The 16,786-nt window shown below is 40.2% G+C and overlaps 2 protein-coding genes across 13 annotated transcripts in view; one reads left to right on the top strand and one right to left on the bottom strand.

The window, feature by feature from the left end:
• Positions 1-26: 26 nt before the first annotated feature.
• On the top strand, positions 27-2,072 carry LOC131469121 (myoD family inhibitor domain-containing protein 2-like). 2 transcript variants are annotated; one of them, XM_058644000.1, is made up of 4 exons: positions 27-185; positions 647-725; positions 953-1,183; positions 1,318-2,072. In XM_058644000.1, exons 2-4 carry the CDS (start codon positions 647-649, stop codon positions 1,581-1,583), a joined length of 576 nt encoding a protein of 191 aa, XP_058499983.1. In that variant the 5' UTR covers positions 27-185; the 3' UTR covers positions 1,584-2,072. The 2 variants fall into 2 exon arrangements, with proteins under 2 accessions (XP_058499983.1, XP_058499982.1); XM_058643999.1 differs by having other exon boundaries at positions 27-725.
• A 2,660-nt stretch (positions 2,073-4,732) lies between these two features.
• The window catches only part of LOC131468877 (microphthalmia-associated transcription factor-like), a 33,639-nt gene continuing 21,585 nt past the window's right edge, over positions 4,733-16,786 (bottom strand). For 3 of the 11 annotated variants that reach the window (XM_058643550.1, XM_058643553.1, XM_058643551.1), the window contains 7 exons: positions 13,136-13,558; positions 12,124-12,241; positions 11,802-11,894; positions 11,627-11,683; positions 11,434-11,509; positions 9,028-9,175; positions 4,733-7,875 (listed from right to left, as the gene is read on the bottom strand). In XM_058643550.1, coding sequence (XP_058499533.1) covers positions 7,471-7,875; positions 9,028-9,175; positions 11,434-11,509; positions 11,627-11,683; positions 11,802-11,894; positions 12,124-12,241; positions 13,136-13,558 — 1,320 coding nt within the window. In that variant the 3' untranslated portion in view covers positions 4,733-7,470. Of the gene's footprint in view, positions 7,876-9,027; positions 9,176-11,433; positions 11,510-11,626; positions 11,684-11,801; positions 11,895-12,123; positions 12,242-13,135; positions 13,559-15,467; positions 15,796-16,786 lie in introns of those variants that run through there. The other 8 variants (XM_058643554.1, XM_058643556.1, XM_058643555.1 and 5 more) reach the window with 6 other exon arrangements.

Raw genomic sequence — 16,786 nt, 5'->3', positions numbered from 1 at the left:
TGGTGCATTTTTTTTTCTCTCAGTCAACAGTAATGACTTCTTAATGGAAGGTAATGGAGGCAGGCAAATGGTCTGGGGTGCAAACTTTCCACTGTTGTCTTGTGGCATGTCCAGTTTAACGTCCTCTGAATTCACCTCCGTGCTGTCAGCAGCTGTGGTCTGCAGGACCTTTCGTGGTGACTGAGGTAAGGCGATGGTGAATTGCTGTTTGAAATCCAGGTGTTTTGATTTTCCGTCAATGCGATGGCGTAATTGTGTGGACGTCCTTGGCTGTGCTTCGTGACTGGTTGGATATATTGATCGATGTCAAGTGTGCTCACAGTGTGTGTGTGTGTGAGGATGATGATGATGGGATGTACTTGAGCTCAACCTCAGAGGGATTACAGTTGAGAACAGTTGCAGAGGCTACACTTCACACTCTCGGCTAGTATAACCAGTACAGACGGGTAATCTTTACAGTGACTTTGTCTCTCAAACATTTCTTTGTTTGCATGATCAACTCAAATGCAGGATGTCGCCTTCACGCTTCATTCTCTGGCAGGAGTTGGTGTGTAGTCGTGAAGCTATTTATGTTGTGATACAGCTGAGCAGAGCGATGCGTTTGCATGTGAGTTTCACTGCATTTGTGTTCTCTCCACTTCACAAGATGACAACTCCTTCAGAGCCTCCCTCGAGTGATCAGGATTGCATTAAACTTGAGAAACGAGAGACTCATGTCTCTGATGGTAGGTTGTGCACTTTACTCTTATTCCTGATGCCAATGCTTGTGAGTTAGTTAGAGAGCATGGTTTGCATAAAATCCTCTCTTCTCTTCTATCTCCACATTTCACATCTTAATGTGGCCTCAAATAATGAAAGGGTCTAAGTGAGAGGCAGGGGGTTCGGTGTCAAACTTTGTCTTATAAATCAGTGTCTGTGCTTCTAAAACCAGCCGTCTATTTTCACTCCAAAGGAAATAACTGCAAACCAGTGAGTGTCAGTCCACTCAGAGAAATGACGATGAGCCGATGCAGCAGCGGCCGCAAACTGAGCACCATCTCAGAGCTGGACACTGATCACAGCTCCCATGAACCACTGGGTGCCAGTGGATGGGCAGGTTCCAGCCTCTCTATGTGTTCTGACAAGTGGAAGAACGGCAGCAGTCATTATTCATCAGATGATTCGTACCAGCCTGGCCCTGGAGGTATTGTTTAAATCATCTAAACTGAGGCATTTTCATGCAATAAAAAAAAAAAAATAAAAAAAAAGTTCTTCACCCTTTAATCCTTTTTTCCTGTTTTCCCATCTCATCAAAAAAAAAAAAAAAAACACCACCAGAGGACTGTGCCGCTCTCCTGCTCGCCTGCCTGTATTGTCGTTTCCATGAGTTAATGCTCCTGCTACCTGATACAGTCGAGAGGGCGGTGAGTCGCTGTTTTCCCTCCTACAAATACATCATGGCGTCCAGTGGGATGGACGAGCAGGGACTGGAGTGCTGCAATCACCAGCTGGAGCTGGACTGCAACGTGTGCGGTGAATCCTGTCAAGACGTAGGAGAACTTGTGGAGCTGGCCATGGAGATATCGGAGGTGTGCTACCGCTGAATCGCTCACCTCTGACCTGCTGCACGTGTAAACCACCACGATATACGAGGCCACATTTGGAAAATAAGCTGCAGCTTGTGTCACTCAACATGACATGACATGACAATATACACAGTATACAGAGTTGGCTGTTAAAATAATAATAATAATAATGATAATAAACGGTTACAGTGTGTTTTGGCCTTTTCCCGGCCTATTTATTTAATAAATATTGACATTGAAGCACCTTTTAGTACAAAACTCAGGTTTATCCAAGTAAAAATCAACCGGATATCCATCCATCCATCCATCCATCCATCCATCCATCTTCTACCACTTTATCCTCCACATGAGGGTGGTGGGGGGTGTTGGTGCCAATCTCAGCTGACAAAAAAAAATGTATGTAGTGAATGTAAAGTGATTCATGTCATGTATTTGATTTCAAAATGTGATTTAAGGCTATTGTGGAGTTTTGTACGCAGTATGTTTAATGGTGAATTAATAAAACGTTTAAACTGACGCACATAAACATCAGCCGCTCAAACAGTTGTAACAAACAGATTCTTTTTTTTTCTCTGTATATTCATGTGCATGCATGAAGGTGGGGCGGTCTTTATTTATTTAGTTATCTATCCTTTATTTAGCCAGGAAGGACACTCATCGAGACACATGCTCTCTTCTTCCAGGGACTCCTGGTCAAGTGAGCAGCACAAAATAATACAAAGTAGTTACAGAGGCAAACTCACACAACAGAATATAAAAGCTAAAAAGGAAGTAGTTAAAGCAGAGTAAATAAAAAGTGAAGAAGTATACAGCAACAAGAGCCTTAATCCAAACCCCTCAAAAAAGGCTGTGTGAAACAACTCGTTTCTTTCATGACGGTATTTTTAGGCTGAGGTCAGCAACATGTGAAACACCATGATGCACTGCAGAGGCGGGAGTTTGCAGCCGTCGTCATTTCAGTGTCCTGATGAACTGCACAGAGACATGATTGTCATGTGATCAGTAACAGTGTGTGCTCTATCTCGCTGCAACATCTCAAAATGGCATCAAATGTGCAAAGCGGGGCTCAAAGTACAATGACCTCGGGGGCTGGTGAGTTTCTAGTGTGGCCACTAGGGGGCCGGTCAAGTCAGAAAAATAAATAAATCTCACTGTTTTGGGGAAAAGCTACTGTTCAGGAATGGTGGTCAGAATTTCAAAATAAAAGTGTTGATATGGACACAATATAAAAGGTTTTTATGATGCAAAATATAGATCACTAAAAAAAAAGGGCCCATTAATGTCCCGAGGATACAATTATATCATGTTGACAGAGAGTGACGGTCAACATTGACCTGTCCTTCATGTTGTGTGTGTGGCTCCACCAGATGGAGCTGCTGACAACAGACACGTTTTTTAGTGCATCACAAACATTTAGTCAGTAGAGAAATAAGGGGAAAGATGATGATACATAAGCAAGTGTGGAAAACGGGAAAATACGCTTTAGTGATGATAGTGAAGTATGTGATCATTAAATTTCAAAAATATCTAATCAATTCTAAATATATATGGACAAATAATGAGGATTGACCTCGATTTGGTTTTGTTATGTGCCTTTAAATGGGATTTACTATAAGCTACACTCAAACTGGATTCTCTCATTCCTATTTATCACTGGTTATTTTCATTATCTAAAGTATTTTATGATTATTGCAAGTGTTCATTTCATTTTTTTGTCATGTTTTATTAGGGCCAGAGAACAAAAACATTTCGACCCAAACCATTGCATATTTGAGGAACTACACGTTGGTGAAAACGACCAAAAATTGGTGACGCATTTTATAAAATAAGGTTAATATGTGAAAACTGGCGAACTGACTCAGTAGTGCCCCCAAAGGTGAAACCCGGTAGGACAAAGTCGAAAGTAAGTTGCACCAAATTCCACAAAACTTGGTGGAAACATGTCACAGCCCGAGACAAAAGGAAGTCGGCATTACGAATTTGGCGCCCATCTTGGCGATTTGTAAAAGTTTTTCAAAGTTGTCTGAGCACGTTGATCATAACAACATTAAAAAATGTGTCAATTTGTATTAGACACATCAAAGATTCAAAAGGGGCGTGTCCATGGCAATCTGGCAACTTTTGACCATTTGCAGTGGAACAGGAAGTGGCCTTTGACCGATCAGCCAAGGGTATAGTATAGCACCACCTGCTGGCAGGGCGGTGGCTGCGAGGGCCCGCACAAATGCTGCTTGCACCTTTAATTTTGATTGATTGGTTTCTCTGATTGTTGTGTTGCGCTCGGGTCTTTCCCAAAAATAAAATGATAGTAGAAATATGTGAAAATGTGTGTAATATGTCAGTATTAGTTAGAGATGGTGACATTTTTGTCAAACATAAACAATTTATGTTAGATAAATGTCTTTGCAAATCTGCGAATGACTACTTAACAACATAATAAACCTTTATTTCATGTTTCCATAAATACTTAATGGTGAAAATTGAAGGGTTAGTGTAAGAAAAACACAATCTGCAACAACATTGAAATAAAACTTTTAATATTTCTCACAACGTAATTTCCACATTGAGTACCATGAGTTTGAGTCCACTAATCTGAAAACCAGTGCGTACACTAACAATTGCTACATTCATCTCATATAAACTGAAAAGCATCATCATCATCATCATCAGCAGCAGGGAAACGCGCTTGTTTGTACGAACCACACAGGGACGAGGACGAGGACTGAGCCGACGTGGTTCTGCATTAGTGGTTTTTACCCATAATGTACCAAGAATATTGACAGTAAGAATATTCACTGAGGAATCCCTCATTGCAATGGCTTTTTATTATTAAGAGTCATCATACGTAAAGCTGGTGTTGAGTCTCCCCAGTCACATTTTAGACATTTTAAATTCATCTGTTCCATTGGAAACGAGCTGAGCCGGGTTCAGTCAAAGGACAACACACGTCTTAAGTCAGCGTCCACTTTACTACTCGTCTCCAGAGGGGTTTTCAAGGCTCATCAGCAGACGCGTGTTTGCTCAGCGTTTGCTCCTGTTGGATGTGACACCAATCTGTCACCGCGCGACTGTGCAGCCACATTTAGGTGATGTGATGACAAGCGAGCAAAAGCCATCTGCTGACGTGGGACTCGGGAGAAAAATGAACAAGTGCTTTTGTGTGTGTGTGTGTGTGTGTTTTTCAGTTTTTGAGAACTTTCTCAATGAACCTCAGTCGTGTACTGTGAGATGCTGAAGGGATGCTGACACTTCACCTCAGCTGTTTAACATATTTTTATAGAATATAAACCTTTGGCAACATGTTTTGGCAGTCGTCACTATGAACTACATTCATCCCAAATCTCATAAATGATCTTGAATATTCAGTACAACTTTGGAAGAAAAAAAACAAACAAACAAAAAAAAAATTCAGTGTAGAATTTGACCTTGAGGATGTAAAGGATACAAGGAAAAAAAAAGAAAAATCTATGGAGCACCAAGGTTTTCTATATAAATAATAATATAATAATAATAAAATTGGGGGAAATAAATAGTCACATCATCACGTATAGGAGACTGTGATGAATGTGAAACGAGGCAATTGCGGGTTACCCAAAATGAATTCCGTGAGAGATGAGACAGTTTGAACCAAATTTCGTGGCAATCAATCCAATAATTGTCACGTTAGATGTTTCACAACATGACAATTATGAGTTTGGGATTCAACATGTGGGCAAAACAAGCGTCTGAACAGAATTTCATAGCAATAAATCCAACAGTTGCTCATAGTTTGGGCTCCAGCCGTTACAAATAATAGGGCAATACTGTTTTTATAAATACAAATAAACTTGGAAGCATCTCTATGAAAAGTTGAATCATCATTCTTATTGTCATAACAAACTTTTTTTTATTATTATTATTGTTGTATATCAAATAAAACAGACATTTGAACACAAAAAAAGGCACTTTAAAATAAACACTTTAAACTTCACTGAAATAAAAACAAACAAAAAATAAATAACTCATCTGCTACGAGAATAAGAATGATTAAATAACTTATTATATTAATTATATAGATTTCAGTCTATTCACGTTTAGGATTAATGACTCAGCGACGTCTTGTTTTTAAATCTATTCCAAATCAAACACTAACAAAAAAAAACAAAAAAAAGGTCCAGTGATTCTTCTGGTGCGTGGCGTCTCTACAGTAATCTACGGGTGAAGCGACAAAACCAGCAAAAAATCAACATGAAAGAAAAGCGTAGCGGTTGTAACGGAAACTGTAAGGCACTAGAATCGATGGAAAAGGAGAATCACTTTGATGCCGTTTTAGACTCAACTCATAAGTTTTGAGTCTGCAGGAAAAAAAGCTTCAGCCATTGCATAGTTGAACAACATGGAGGCTGCGCTGTAACCGGGCTCTCGATGCATGTAATGGCAGGCAGTTCTTAACAAAAGGGCAAATGTGCTATGAAAAACAAAGAAAAGTAACAACAACCTACAATCTCATACAATATTCAGTATGCCAACAGACAACAGTTAGTTTATGCGTAGAAAACTAAAACACGTGTCACTTCACAGAGGTCATTCCAGTGTTTTCTTTCTTTCTTTCTTTTTTTTTGACAATTAAAAATCTCAAAGCTGTCTCCTTATACTCCGTTGCAGTCAAATAACGGCCAAAAAAAACCAAACACACAAAACGAAAAAACAGAATGAATGTGAAATGTCATTGCGGTGGTGTTACAAAAAAATATATAAAATAAAAACAATAATTTAGGAAATGGATGGACAATCGTAAAAAAAAATACAAATCTACACGTGTTTTTTGACGCATTTGTAATCTACCGCAGGTTTGCCAGTTCTGATTCATCGTCAAACATTTGCTGAATTATGAAAAACAAACGTTTGGGATCTATCAAGTGAAATCAGAAGTGTGATCTGTTGTCGTTAAAGTGTTTCAGTGGTTTTGGCAGTGAGGAATGTATGGGTAATACGTCTAAGGACGTGTGGCGTTTCCTCCGTCCTAGGTGGATTGTTGTGCAATCGACAAAACGGACTAAAAAAAAAAAAAAAGACTAAAATTAGCAATGAATTTGTTCATTTTAAGGATCAAAAAGGAGACATTATAGCTTAAAATTGCTTATATTGTTTGTGCTTTTACTCATTAATCGCTGGCTCTTTTTTTTTAAAGCCTTGTTATTATAAATAAATCTTTTAAGGGGAATGTGTACATACGAGTCCTGTTTACAAAAAGATACATAAATAAGATTAAAATCTACAAAGGATTAATATTCATCAAGGAAGAAAGAACCAGTTCAACCGGAAGACTGACGTGGACTCAGCTAACATGTGCATAGCAATAACGACATGGATGTAGACACATCTGAATAAGGCATCGGCACATTCAAGTTCAATCTAAGACACGAGAAGTGTAAAGCACTAGAGTAATAAATAGACTTTTTTCTTTTTTTCTTCTTCTATTATTGCTAGTGATTTAAAAAGCAGTGTTCATCTCCACCACAAAAAAATACCTACACGTCTGACCATGATTTAGAACTTCCCTAGATTCTTTGGAATCAATCGAAATAAACACAATCTAGACTCTATCCAAAGATAAATGCATATATATATATATTTTAAATATAAAAACTTCATTGTCAAAGTGTTGATTAAAGCAAACAGACTTCTTTTTTTTTTTAAATCCAGTCTTTGAAATCAAGGTCAAGGGCTTAAAAAGACAAAGATCTTATAAAAAAAAAAACCACAAATGGAGAATATTCGATGCATGTAAACTGGGGATAAAAAAAAACAAACAAACAAAAAAAATACACAATAAACAATTGACACAAGGAGGAGAGAGAGCTTCTCCAGCTGACGGGACCATACACATGTATGCTGCAGGTGAAGTGTCTCCCAGTAGAGGGTGCTAACAGCCCTGTGACTCATTCTCATCCATGCTCACACTGCTCTTGCGGCTACTGTCCTTGGAGGTGTCTGGGGAGATGGACGAGAGCAGGGGGTCCCCCCCCCTCACCGGCGATATGGTGTCTTCCATGAGGATGTCGTTGAGTTTGGAGCCGGGCTTGCCGTGCACGCTGTAGTGGCTCTCCGGGTAGTTGACGTGGCCGTCGCTGAGCTCCAGGGTGCCCGGTGGTTCAGGGGTGGTGCAGGCCAGGTGGTTTTGGTGGTGGTGCGGGTGGAACGTGTACAGGTCCTGGTGGCAGTCCTCCAGCGTGGGCTCCTGCTTGATGCCCCGCGCTGCGAGTTCGGCGGCGCAGAGCGCCGAGGAGGTGATGGCCAGCCCGTGAGCCCGAGCCTGCATCTCCAACTCCTGCAAACGGCAGATAAAGACACGAGTTAAGAACATCTGAACATTCTCCACAAGAACGGAGTCATTCGTTCTCTCTCCCAGGGCTGCGAGAAAAGAACGACGTCATTATTGTCCCTAGGGCTGAAGCAATTAATCGATTAGCACATTAATCGATTTAATTGATACTCGATTTGAGTTTTCTTTTCATTATTAAACAGTTTTCTGCTTGTTCAGCTTCTTAATGTGAATATTTTCTGGTTTCTTTGCTCCATAAAACAAAGAAATCATTCAAACTGAATCATTTAGGTTCGTGGACAAAACAATAGATTTGATAAAGTCATAATTATCTCGCAGCCCTTGTTTGGGACCTCTCGCAGCTTGTTCTTGACATCATCTTCCAACGTTTTACTTGTGTGGTGTCCACACCACGTGCCTGCAACTTTCCTCATTATTCATTTGCTCATCATCTAGGATCTTATGAAATTATTTTTCTGCACCCGTTTAAGAACCTAAAAAAAACTCACTTCTTTTTTTGTCCTGCTGATTTTACAACACGCTGCTCTAATTAATTACTGCGTAACGAAGCAACAATGTGAGCCATCAATCGATGACTGCTGAGCCGATGACACACTAATCCCTGTAATGAATCGGTTACAGGATCGCAGTGTGAGCCGGCGTCCTGGTGAAATACCCGCTGCGACAATTAGTGTCTCACGCTGCTCCTTTTTCTCCGGAGGTTGACAAATTTAATAATAACAAGTGTAATAATTTGGGCCACATGTTCTTTCCTCTTTGTCCTTATCTCTTGTTCCATTTTAACTTGTATTTGTCACGGTCCGCCCCTGGACATTGCTACCATTGTTGTGTTTTTCCTATTACCTTTTCGACTTCCTCTTGTGTTTGTATGCGTGCTGAATTATTTCTCTTTGGTCTGTTTTTCATTTTTCCTGTTTTACTTTTAAAGTTACTGTCCTTGTGTGTTTGGTCTTTTTCCCGCTTGACTGATTGTCTGTCCCGCTCTGATGTGTTTCACCTGGGTTCCATTATCCCTGCGTCCCTCGTTGTCCTGCCTCTCTACGCTCTGCCTTAAGTCATTTGTTTGCATTTGAGTACCTCACAAGCCTCCACCATGACCGTCTCTACGTTTAAACTACAGGTAAACTTCAGATTTACCTGTATCCTCAACATCAGATGTCTGTTGGCATGCTCCAGCTTTTTCTGGCGGTTCTCCAGCTCCTTTGCCCTCTGCTGCTCGCGCTGTAGCTTCCTGATATAATCCACTGACGCCTTCAGAATGGTACCTTTGTTCCAGCGCATGTCCCTGACGTAAAAAAAATCACAGAGAGGGCATTATTCTCTCGTCCTCATAAATGTCACAGTTTTATTGCCACACATTATGCTCGGAGACGGACGGTAGAAACAGCACTGCACGAGCACATGCAACATGAAGCGTCTATCGGACGTCAAAACCGCCCAAGACGTCACGTTAAGAGCACGAGCTGTAAAGAGCAATGTGCACCGCCAGCGTCACACGACCAGAACGTACGCAAGGCATCCACATGTCTGCTGTGTTGCAGAGACCATGTGAGCTGTGTGGACATATTTTCAGCTAAAAGAATGAAAAAGAGCAAGACCGATGAGAGAAAATGTGTTGTTTTGGATCAATATTGTGTTTTGAGATTGCCATCAGACATAGTCAAGTGGTATGCAGCCAGGATATGATTGAGGAGGCATAACCATCCATTATGTCCATTATGTGTCATGTGCCAATTAAATTGCGATGTAGTTACACAGCAAAAACAAGACAGCATTTGCATCTGCTGCTGACTTAAGTCCAGGTTAAACATTTCCGTCTAAATAGGACTGAAGAAATGCTGCATGGCGTGAAAATGAGGTGAAAAAAAGAAGCTGCAGATCGTGTCAGGTGACGCTGTATGTTAGCATACGCGCCTCGACTTTAGATCACTCGGGGATATAAAGTATGGGCCATGTCCCACACACAATCAGATCACTATTTAAAAAAAAAAAAAACACTCTTGTTTTTCCAAACGACCACTTGCTGCATTTTGTGCGTGTTCAGTGAGAAACACGAGGCAAAAAAAAAAAAGGGAGAAAAATAAGGTCACATTAGAAATGTACACACGCAGCAGCATTTCCTGAGGTCGTGAGCAGTCATAAGGATGACCCTACGCTCTCAGGAGGTTAAAGATAATGTTCTGGAAAGGGTAAAATTGATCTTTAGTGGGCTGAATGGGGAGAAAAAATAAATCACAGTCATATACCAGCTTCCTACACACACACACACACAAAAACTGCTTCATTACCAGTCACAGGACACAAGTCAGTGTAGATTTCACAGTACGCAATAATAAAATGGCATTTTAAAGTTGGATTTTGTCTTTCATTGGATTGGAGCAGAGAATCCTTTATAGGTTTTCATTCACACAAAATATAAAAATAAAGCAGCTTTGCAAACGGACGCATATAATGACACTGATTTCTGGCGACAAACAGGGGCTTACAGTAGTGATGCTATTCATAAAGTCATGAAGTGTGAATAGAATTTTATCTATTGTTACTTTTTTTTGTAAAATTAAAAAGAAATCCTGCTTTCTGGACAATTGCTTGCAGGTTGCAGAAACTCTTAAAAACTGTGAACCACGTTTCAAACTGAGTCACGAAAACAACTTTTCCATGATGATCGTCCTCGTCATAAGCTCTCTGTTTTTGGAGAGTTCTCCGCCCCCCCCTGCCTGTGCACACCTGTCACACTGTCACACCGCACAGAAACACGTCTCCTTTTCATTTAAAAATAAAAGAAAAAAGAAAAAAGGTGCTGCATTAAACAGAAAGTTTAAAGACAAACGGACCCTCAAATGTTTATTTTCTTTCAGTTGTGTAACATTATAAAGTGGGTTAAGCCTCTTTTCTGCCTAATAATCTTAAGCAAGGATTGATTATTACTGTAGTTCCATCTCTTTCCGTGTATGTGTGTCAGGGAGAAGGAGCTGATCTCGTATAAAGTATGAAGTACAGGGTCAATACATACTGTAAATATGGTTAATATAGTTATAATCTCACCATCAAATGATAATAATTTGTGCACTTCCCTTGTGAGAAGACACAGTTATTAATTTAAACATTTTGAGATTCACATTTGAATAAAAGACGTGTGCAACTAAACAGTTGTTGGAAAGAATCAACAGAAATACAACATAGAGCTATATCTGGTGCAAAGGTCTGTGCTTTTTTTGTGCGTGTTGATATTTTATAGTAAATCTTTGGCAGATACAGATTTGCCCAAGCCTCATATTAGTTCCAGCTAAACTTTTACACAGTGCTGATGATTGTCTCCTGCATTTCTTTCATTTCAATGCGCTAGAACTAAAAACTGCAGTAAACGGTGACTTACACGCAAATATGGGCAAGTACATCTCACAATGAGGTTCAGTTATCTCTACAAAGACACTGCTGCAACGTTGTTACGCATCTACCACATCATATTTTGTGGTCTGTGAATGCAATGTATAACTTATTTAAATAAGAAATAAAGACAGTGCCTGATAAAGGGTAACTTACGGATCGTTGGATTTTGGAATTAAAGTTCCCAATTCCTTGATTCGATCATTTATGTTAAACCGTCTTCTTCTTTCAACTACACAACAAAAAAGATGGGAGAAACAAATTGATGATTAGCTGATGAAACTTTTGTTTCCACGGCAACGATAAAATGCACAAGAGTAATTATTTTTTAAAAAAAAAGAAAACTCACTCAAATTGTGGTTGTCTTTCTTCTGCCTTTCCTTTGCCATTGCTCTTACCTCAGCTTCTGGGAAAACACATTTTGATCAAGCAACCGACAGCGAACAGTGAACAGTGCGAGTTCAGAAACTGCACTCCCACAAAATGTCAATATTGTGTGTTGAAGTAAAATGAACCGGACGTACCCACAGGGAACCCGTCAGGCCTTTGATAGTTGTCAAATTTGCCACAGGATCCAGACTTATCCAGCATATGCATGACAGCCGGGGACTGTGAAACTGTGACATAAACCATGTTGTTTCTTTTAAAAATCAAAATGCAAATACACTGTAAAAACAAACTTGCCGCACACACATTGTAGATTATGGGCTGCACAAAGGCCTGGAGAGCAAAACTTTGCATGTACTATTAAAGCCTTCATGGTTTCCATGCAGTCGGGAAGCGAATCATGTTACGATCGACAGCTCGTAGATCGAGAAACATTTGACGGGAGCCGGGGAGGCTTACCGGAATATTCCCTTTTGATGTTTGGCAGGTTAGCAGGGCAGGAGTTACTGATGGGCAGACCTTGCTGGGACAAACCCTGATTACCATACATGTCCATGAGGTTAGCAGGCACAGGGATCTGAGGGAACAAAGCCAGGACATCAACCAGTGATCACACCCGCCCCTCCTGTGTAAATGCTAATCAGCATCACAGGACGAGCATGATGGGGATGAGTGGTGACACACAACAGGCCTTTTATCAAGCACGAAATAATTAACACATTTTATGATGCAAATAAGTGTCATTTCACTTTTTAAGGAATGGTAACTAACTTTTTTCATCACATCAATGCTACTTTTATAATTGCCTCATATTTCGCTTTGCACAAATGTAGAAAAACCACACAATAATGTGTTTGATTCACACCCACAAAAAAACCAAAAACTTGTGGTTTTAATTAGGCTTAATCTACTGGACTAATTCATGGCCAGCTGTAGTTATTTCCTCAAGTTCCTGTAGAGACGCTGAAGGGGAATCCAAGAAGTGTCCCATAAAATGTTTAACTGCTATTTTTGTTAGGTTTAAGAAACCTCACAAATGTGCGGTACAACTTTCAATGCAGTTCTACATGTGTAATATGTGTCTGTGCCATGCATGAAAACAATCAAATGAAATTAGGGCTGCAACAATTATTCCATAAATCGATTACCATCAACTAATTAAACAGTGTTGAGTGTTTTTTTGTAATAATTAAAACAAGCGCTCTGATTTTTCAAATACATTTAAATGTGAATATTTTCGGGTTTCTTTGCTCCATGTAACAAAGAAATCAATAAAAAGAAGGCTTGTGCCATCATTTCCAGGTTTGGTAAACACTGGTCAACATTCTTCTTATTTTCTGACATTTTACAGACCAAACAACTACTTGATTAAGAGAAAATAATCCTTAGTAGCAGCCAGATATTGAACATCTGTTATATTATTAGACACATCTAAAGCCCCCCTGTGACAGCAGAGCACACAGCGTCATACCGTGTTAGCCATCTGAAGTCCTGGGTCCATCAGATTGAGGATATCATCACTGTAACTGGACTCCAGACTGATGATGTCATCAATGACATCATCCATCTGAAACAAAACGGACATCAAAAGCGCAAGATGAGCGTAACGGACAGCGACAGGGTCACAAAAAAACCCAAAAACAAACAAGTGAGCACAATGCTCGAGTGAACCAGTCACCTCTTTCTCGCAGTTCGAGTTCAGGGTCAGTAAGGCCATAGGGCTGTTGGGGGCGCTGTTGCCTGGCCCTGGCGGCATGCCCCCGTGGTCAGAGGACTGGTTGGGGCAGGGCAAGCTCAACACCTGAGAACCGAGCTTTCCCAGGTACTGCTTCACCTGCTGCTGCTGGGAGCGCTGGATGTGGTATTTGGTTGGGTTCTCCAGGTGAGTTTGCACCTGGTGGTGGTAGGAGACAGGAAGAAGAAGGCAACAGGGCGTTGTAAGAAACAATCGATGGAACATTTACATGTAACCGACTGCGGGAGACACAATACAAGATACTTCATAGGGTGCATATCACTCCTGTGACCTTGCATAAAATAAATTGCTCATTCTCTCCCTTATGCATTAAATGCCACACTCTGACAGGGGATCATACTTTCATTGCTTCTGGGAGTGTAATCTTCATTTCCAGGTTCTGGGCATTCATTTCACAAGAAATCAGTGGAATACAGTGGAATTGCTGCAGTTATCTTTTTGTTCTTGTCCCATTATTGTCAGCATGAATAACGGTCTTACTGATATACTATATGGCTGTCTGGGGTGGGGTTTTCAGTGTTGTGTTGTTGGTTCATTGTTAACTCAATAAAAAAGTATTAAAAAAAATAAACCATCAATGGAGATGCATGGTTGGCCACATCAATGAGATGGAAAATATGTCCAATATTTGGAATGCAGTATGTGTTTTCAGCACGACTTTTGATACCCAGGCCAAAGAGGTGGGTCACACTGGACTTTGTCCATCCAAATAAGTTTAGAATCTCATGAATCTTGAAGTCATTTAAAAAAAAGAAAAAAAAAAAAAAGGATGCACTCAGTCTCTTTTTCTGCAAACATGTACAGTATAAAAAAAAGCAAAAAAGCAGCACTGTAATCTATTTCTTTTTGATATTTTTCTTAGTTTAATTCATTCATTAATTCAGTCATATCTGCAGCTTCCAGGTTTTTGGTTGGGACATAAGCACAGCCCCAAAAGCTCCTTGGTGAAAACAGTTCTGGCTTCTTCCTCACATATATTAAGCATTTTTAGACACTGCACGTGTGAACAGCCGCTCAGGAATGTGTTGATTACAGATGGGGCAGCTTATTATAAAATGCATAATTTAATTATGCACTTTGGTCAAATCTGACAGTTCATTCACTGCAGCTAGGTTGTACTTGTCAGATTTGTATTTGAGTTGTTTTGGATAAACAATAAGCTCTCATAAATGTAGGCTTTTTTTTCACAAGATTAAAAATAAAAATCTAAATATACCTCAAAGTCTTGCCAGTTCCTTTTTGTTGCCCCCCACAGTGCTGACTAAAATATTAAATGAACCTGACACAGATTGAAGGTGTGATGCACAATACTGTTATTCTGTCAAGTTGTTATCTCAAAGAGTCTGTTACATTTCCGTTCAGCAAACGCTAACGAGAAGAGAAACCCGGTTCTAAAAAAGAAAGTCCATTAAAAGTGAAAGAGAGACTCAAAAGTTACAATAAACAACTGAAAAGAAAGGGGGAACAGAAATACACTCAAAGCTCTCCAACAACCTCAAATCCCTGCTTTGATTTACATAATCACAAAACCCTCAGAGATGTTTCCTCTCTGCAACACAGCCCCAAACTGAGAAAGGAATCAGGGACCTGCTTATATCAGGTAGGTCAATCAGCCTCAGCTGTGTTTCCCTCACTGGTTAACTCAAGCTAATCAGCCCCAGCTGTGGCCCACTGACCACAGGTGCAACCTGTGATTATCCAAACAAAAGAAAATGCCTTAGAATGCTTGCCATTTCATTTATAAACTTGATTTCTCTGAGTTATTAATCCCCACACAGCATTAATGTAGGCAGAAATACAAGGTTCAGACACAGTGTTTGTCAAGGTTGAAGCACATTTTAACTGGGGCAGCACCTCTGAGTGTATTTTTAAACCTTCCTGTGTTTTGCCAGATTTTTTTTTCTCTTCCTTTTTTGTTGCATAGAAGATTTGAAAACTATATTATACTATAGCTCTCCACAAAATATACATGAATCAGCACTATTACTGCCAACAAACAAGTTATATTTCCCCCCCACAAACAAAAATAAGAACATCTTAAACATACCTCATAATGGTGATATCCTTGAAGCATCTCAAACATCATTCCCCGCTTACTATTTATAATGCCAAAAACAAACAAAAAAGTCCCCACTTCCACTGTATTCGACTGCTGTCTGAACTATTAAGTGCTATAGCTGCTTCCTTCTTGGCTGCATTTACAGACTAAGTTTGCAAGTACGAGACACATGCAGCTGATCTTTTTAAAAGGCAGGAAAGGTCATTAGTGATGCATGTCAAGGCATCACAGTATAAGACAATGAGCCTTTTCAAACGTGTGTTGTTTTATGTAAAATCTGAATTTATTCCTTTATGGTGTATCACTTGATGTAAGGACATGCTTCTTACAATTAGCGCCTTTGTTCTGCACAACCACCTCTTTCCCCAAACTTGCTTGGGGCTGTTTCTTTAAAAAAAAACAAAAAAAAAAACACAACCCTGAGGATTCTTACCATGTGTTCTGGTTCGACACATGCAGAACAAAGAATAAAGTCGGTCTCATTCTTGTTTGTCTACAGCTCGCCTCTCCCTGTGTCTTCATTTGACATTATTAATCAGGTAAGAATGGGCAAACTGTGTCTAAAAGCCAATGAATAACAATCGTGGCCAGTTCATTTGTTTTTAACTAGTGTGTCTGTTCTGGCAGCAAGAAGACCCGGGTTCAAGACCATGAAGACCATGAACAAGGGCCTTATAGTGCATGGAGTGTGCATGTTCTCCCTGTGTGTGTGCGCAAGGGTTTTCCCTGGACTGGCGACCTGTCCAGGGTGTCCCCCGCGATTGGCACCAGCGCCCCCCGCGACCCTCGTGTGGAGGATAAAGTGGTAGATGATGGATGGTGTCTGTTCTGGTGGAGCCCTTAATGTGTGGGTTCACTGTCAGAGTCACAGGTTTTTTGACATTTCCTCTGCTTCTTGGAACACAACACAGTTGACATTATGTGGTTGCAAATGGGTTGACATTTATGGTTATTAGTTATTAGTAACTGAGGTGAATTATTGGAAAAAGCAAACCAAAGGCTTTGGTGGAGCACTGATGCTCACGTCACTGTTGTAGTAATTACCATGTAATCTAACATAAACCCCGATTTGTTATCGAGCCATGCAACATTTAAACAACAAAACTTTAGTGTAAACTAGTTTAGCACTTATTTCATTCTTAAAACACGTCTGTTCAAACCATCGTTAAATGAGTTCACACAATGCTGCCTCAGTCTATCAGCTCCACGCGACTCTCTGTGTTTCTCAGTATAGCATAGTGTAACAACTCTGTGTCACCCGGACGACGGGATTCCTGTGCTGCACAGAGGAAGTGAAGCGGCTGCAT

This window comes from Solea solea, chromosome 11, assembly GCF_958295425.1.
Source record: "Solea solea chromosome 11, fSolSol10.1, whole genome shotgun sequence".
Classification (NCBI taxonomy): Eukaryota; Metazoa; Chordata; class Actinopteri; order Pleuronectiformes; family Soleidae; genus Solea; species Solea solea.
Note: the sequence above shows the minus strand (reverse complement) of the source record. Positions and strands in the feature narration are given on the sequence as shown.

Bases quoted from the DNA above. Each gene is read 5' to 3' on its own strand.
- LOC131469121 (XM_058643999.1), top strand. From the start codon at position 512: ATGTCGCCTTCACGCTTCATTCTCTGGCAGGAGTTGGTGTGTAGTCGT. The intron at 726-952 runs GTAGGTTGTGCA...TTCACTCCAAAG, and splicing joins AGAGACTCATGTCTCTGATG to GAAATAACTGCAAACCAGTG. The intron at 1,184-1,317 runs GTATTGTTTAAA...AAACACCACCAG, and splicing joins GTACCAGCCTGGCCCTGGAG to AGGACTGTGCCGCTCTCCTG.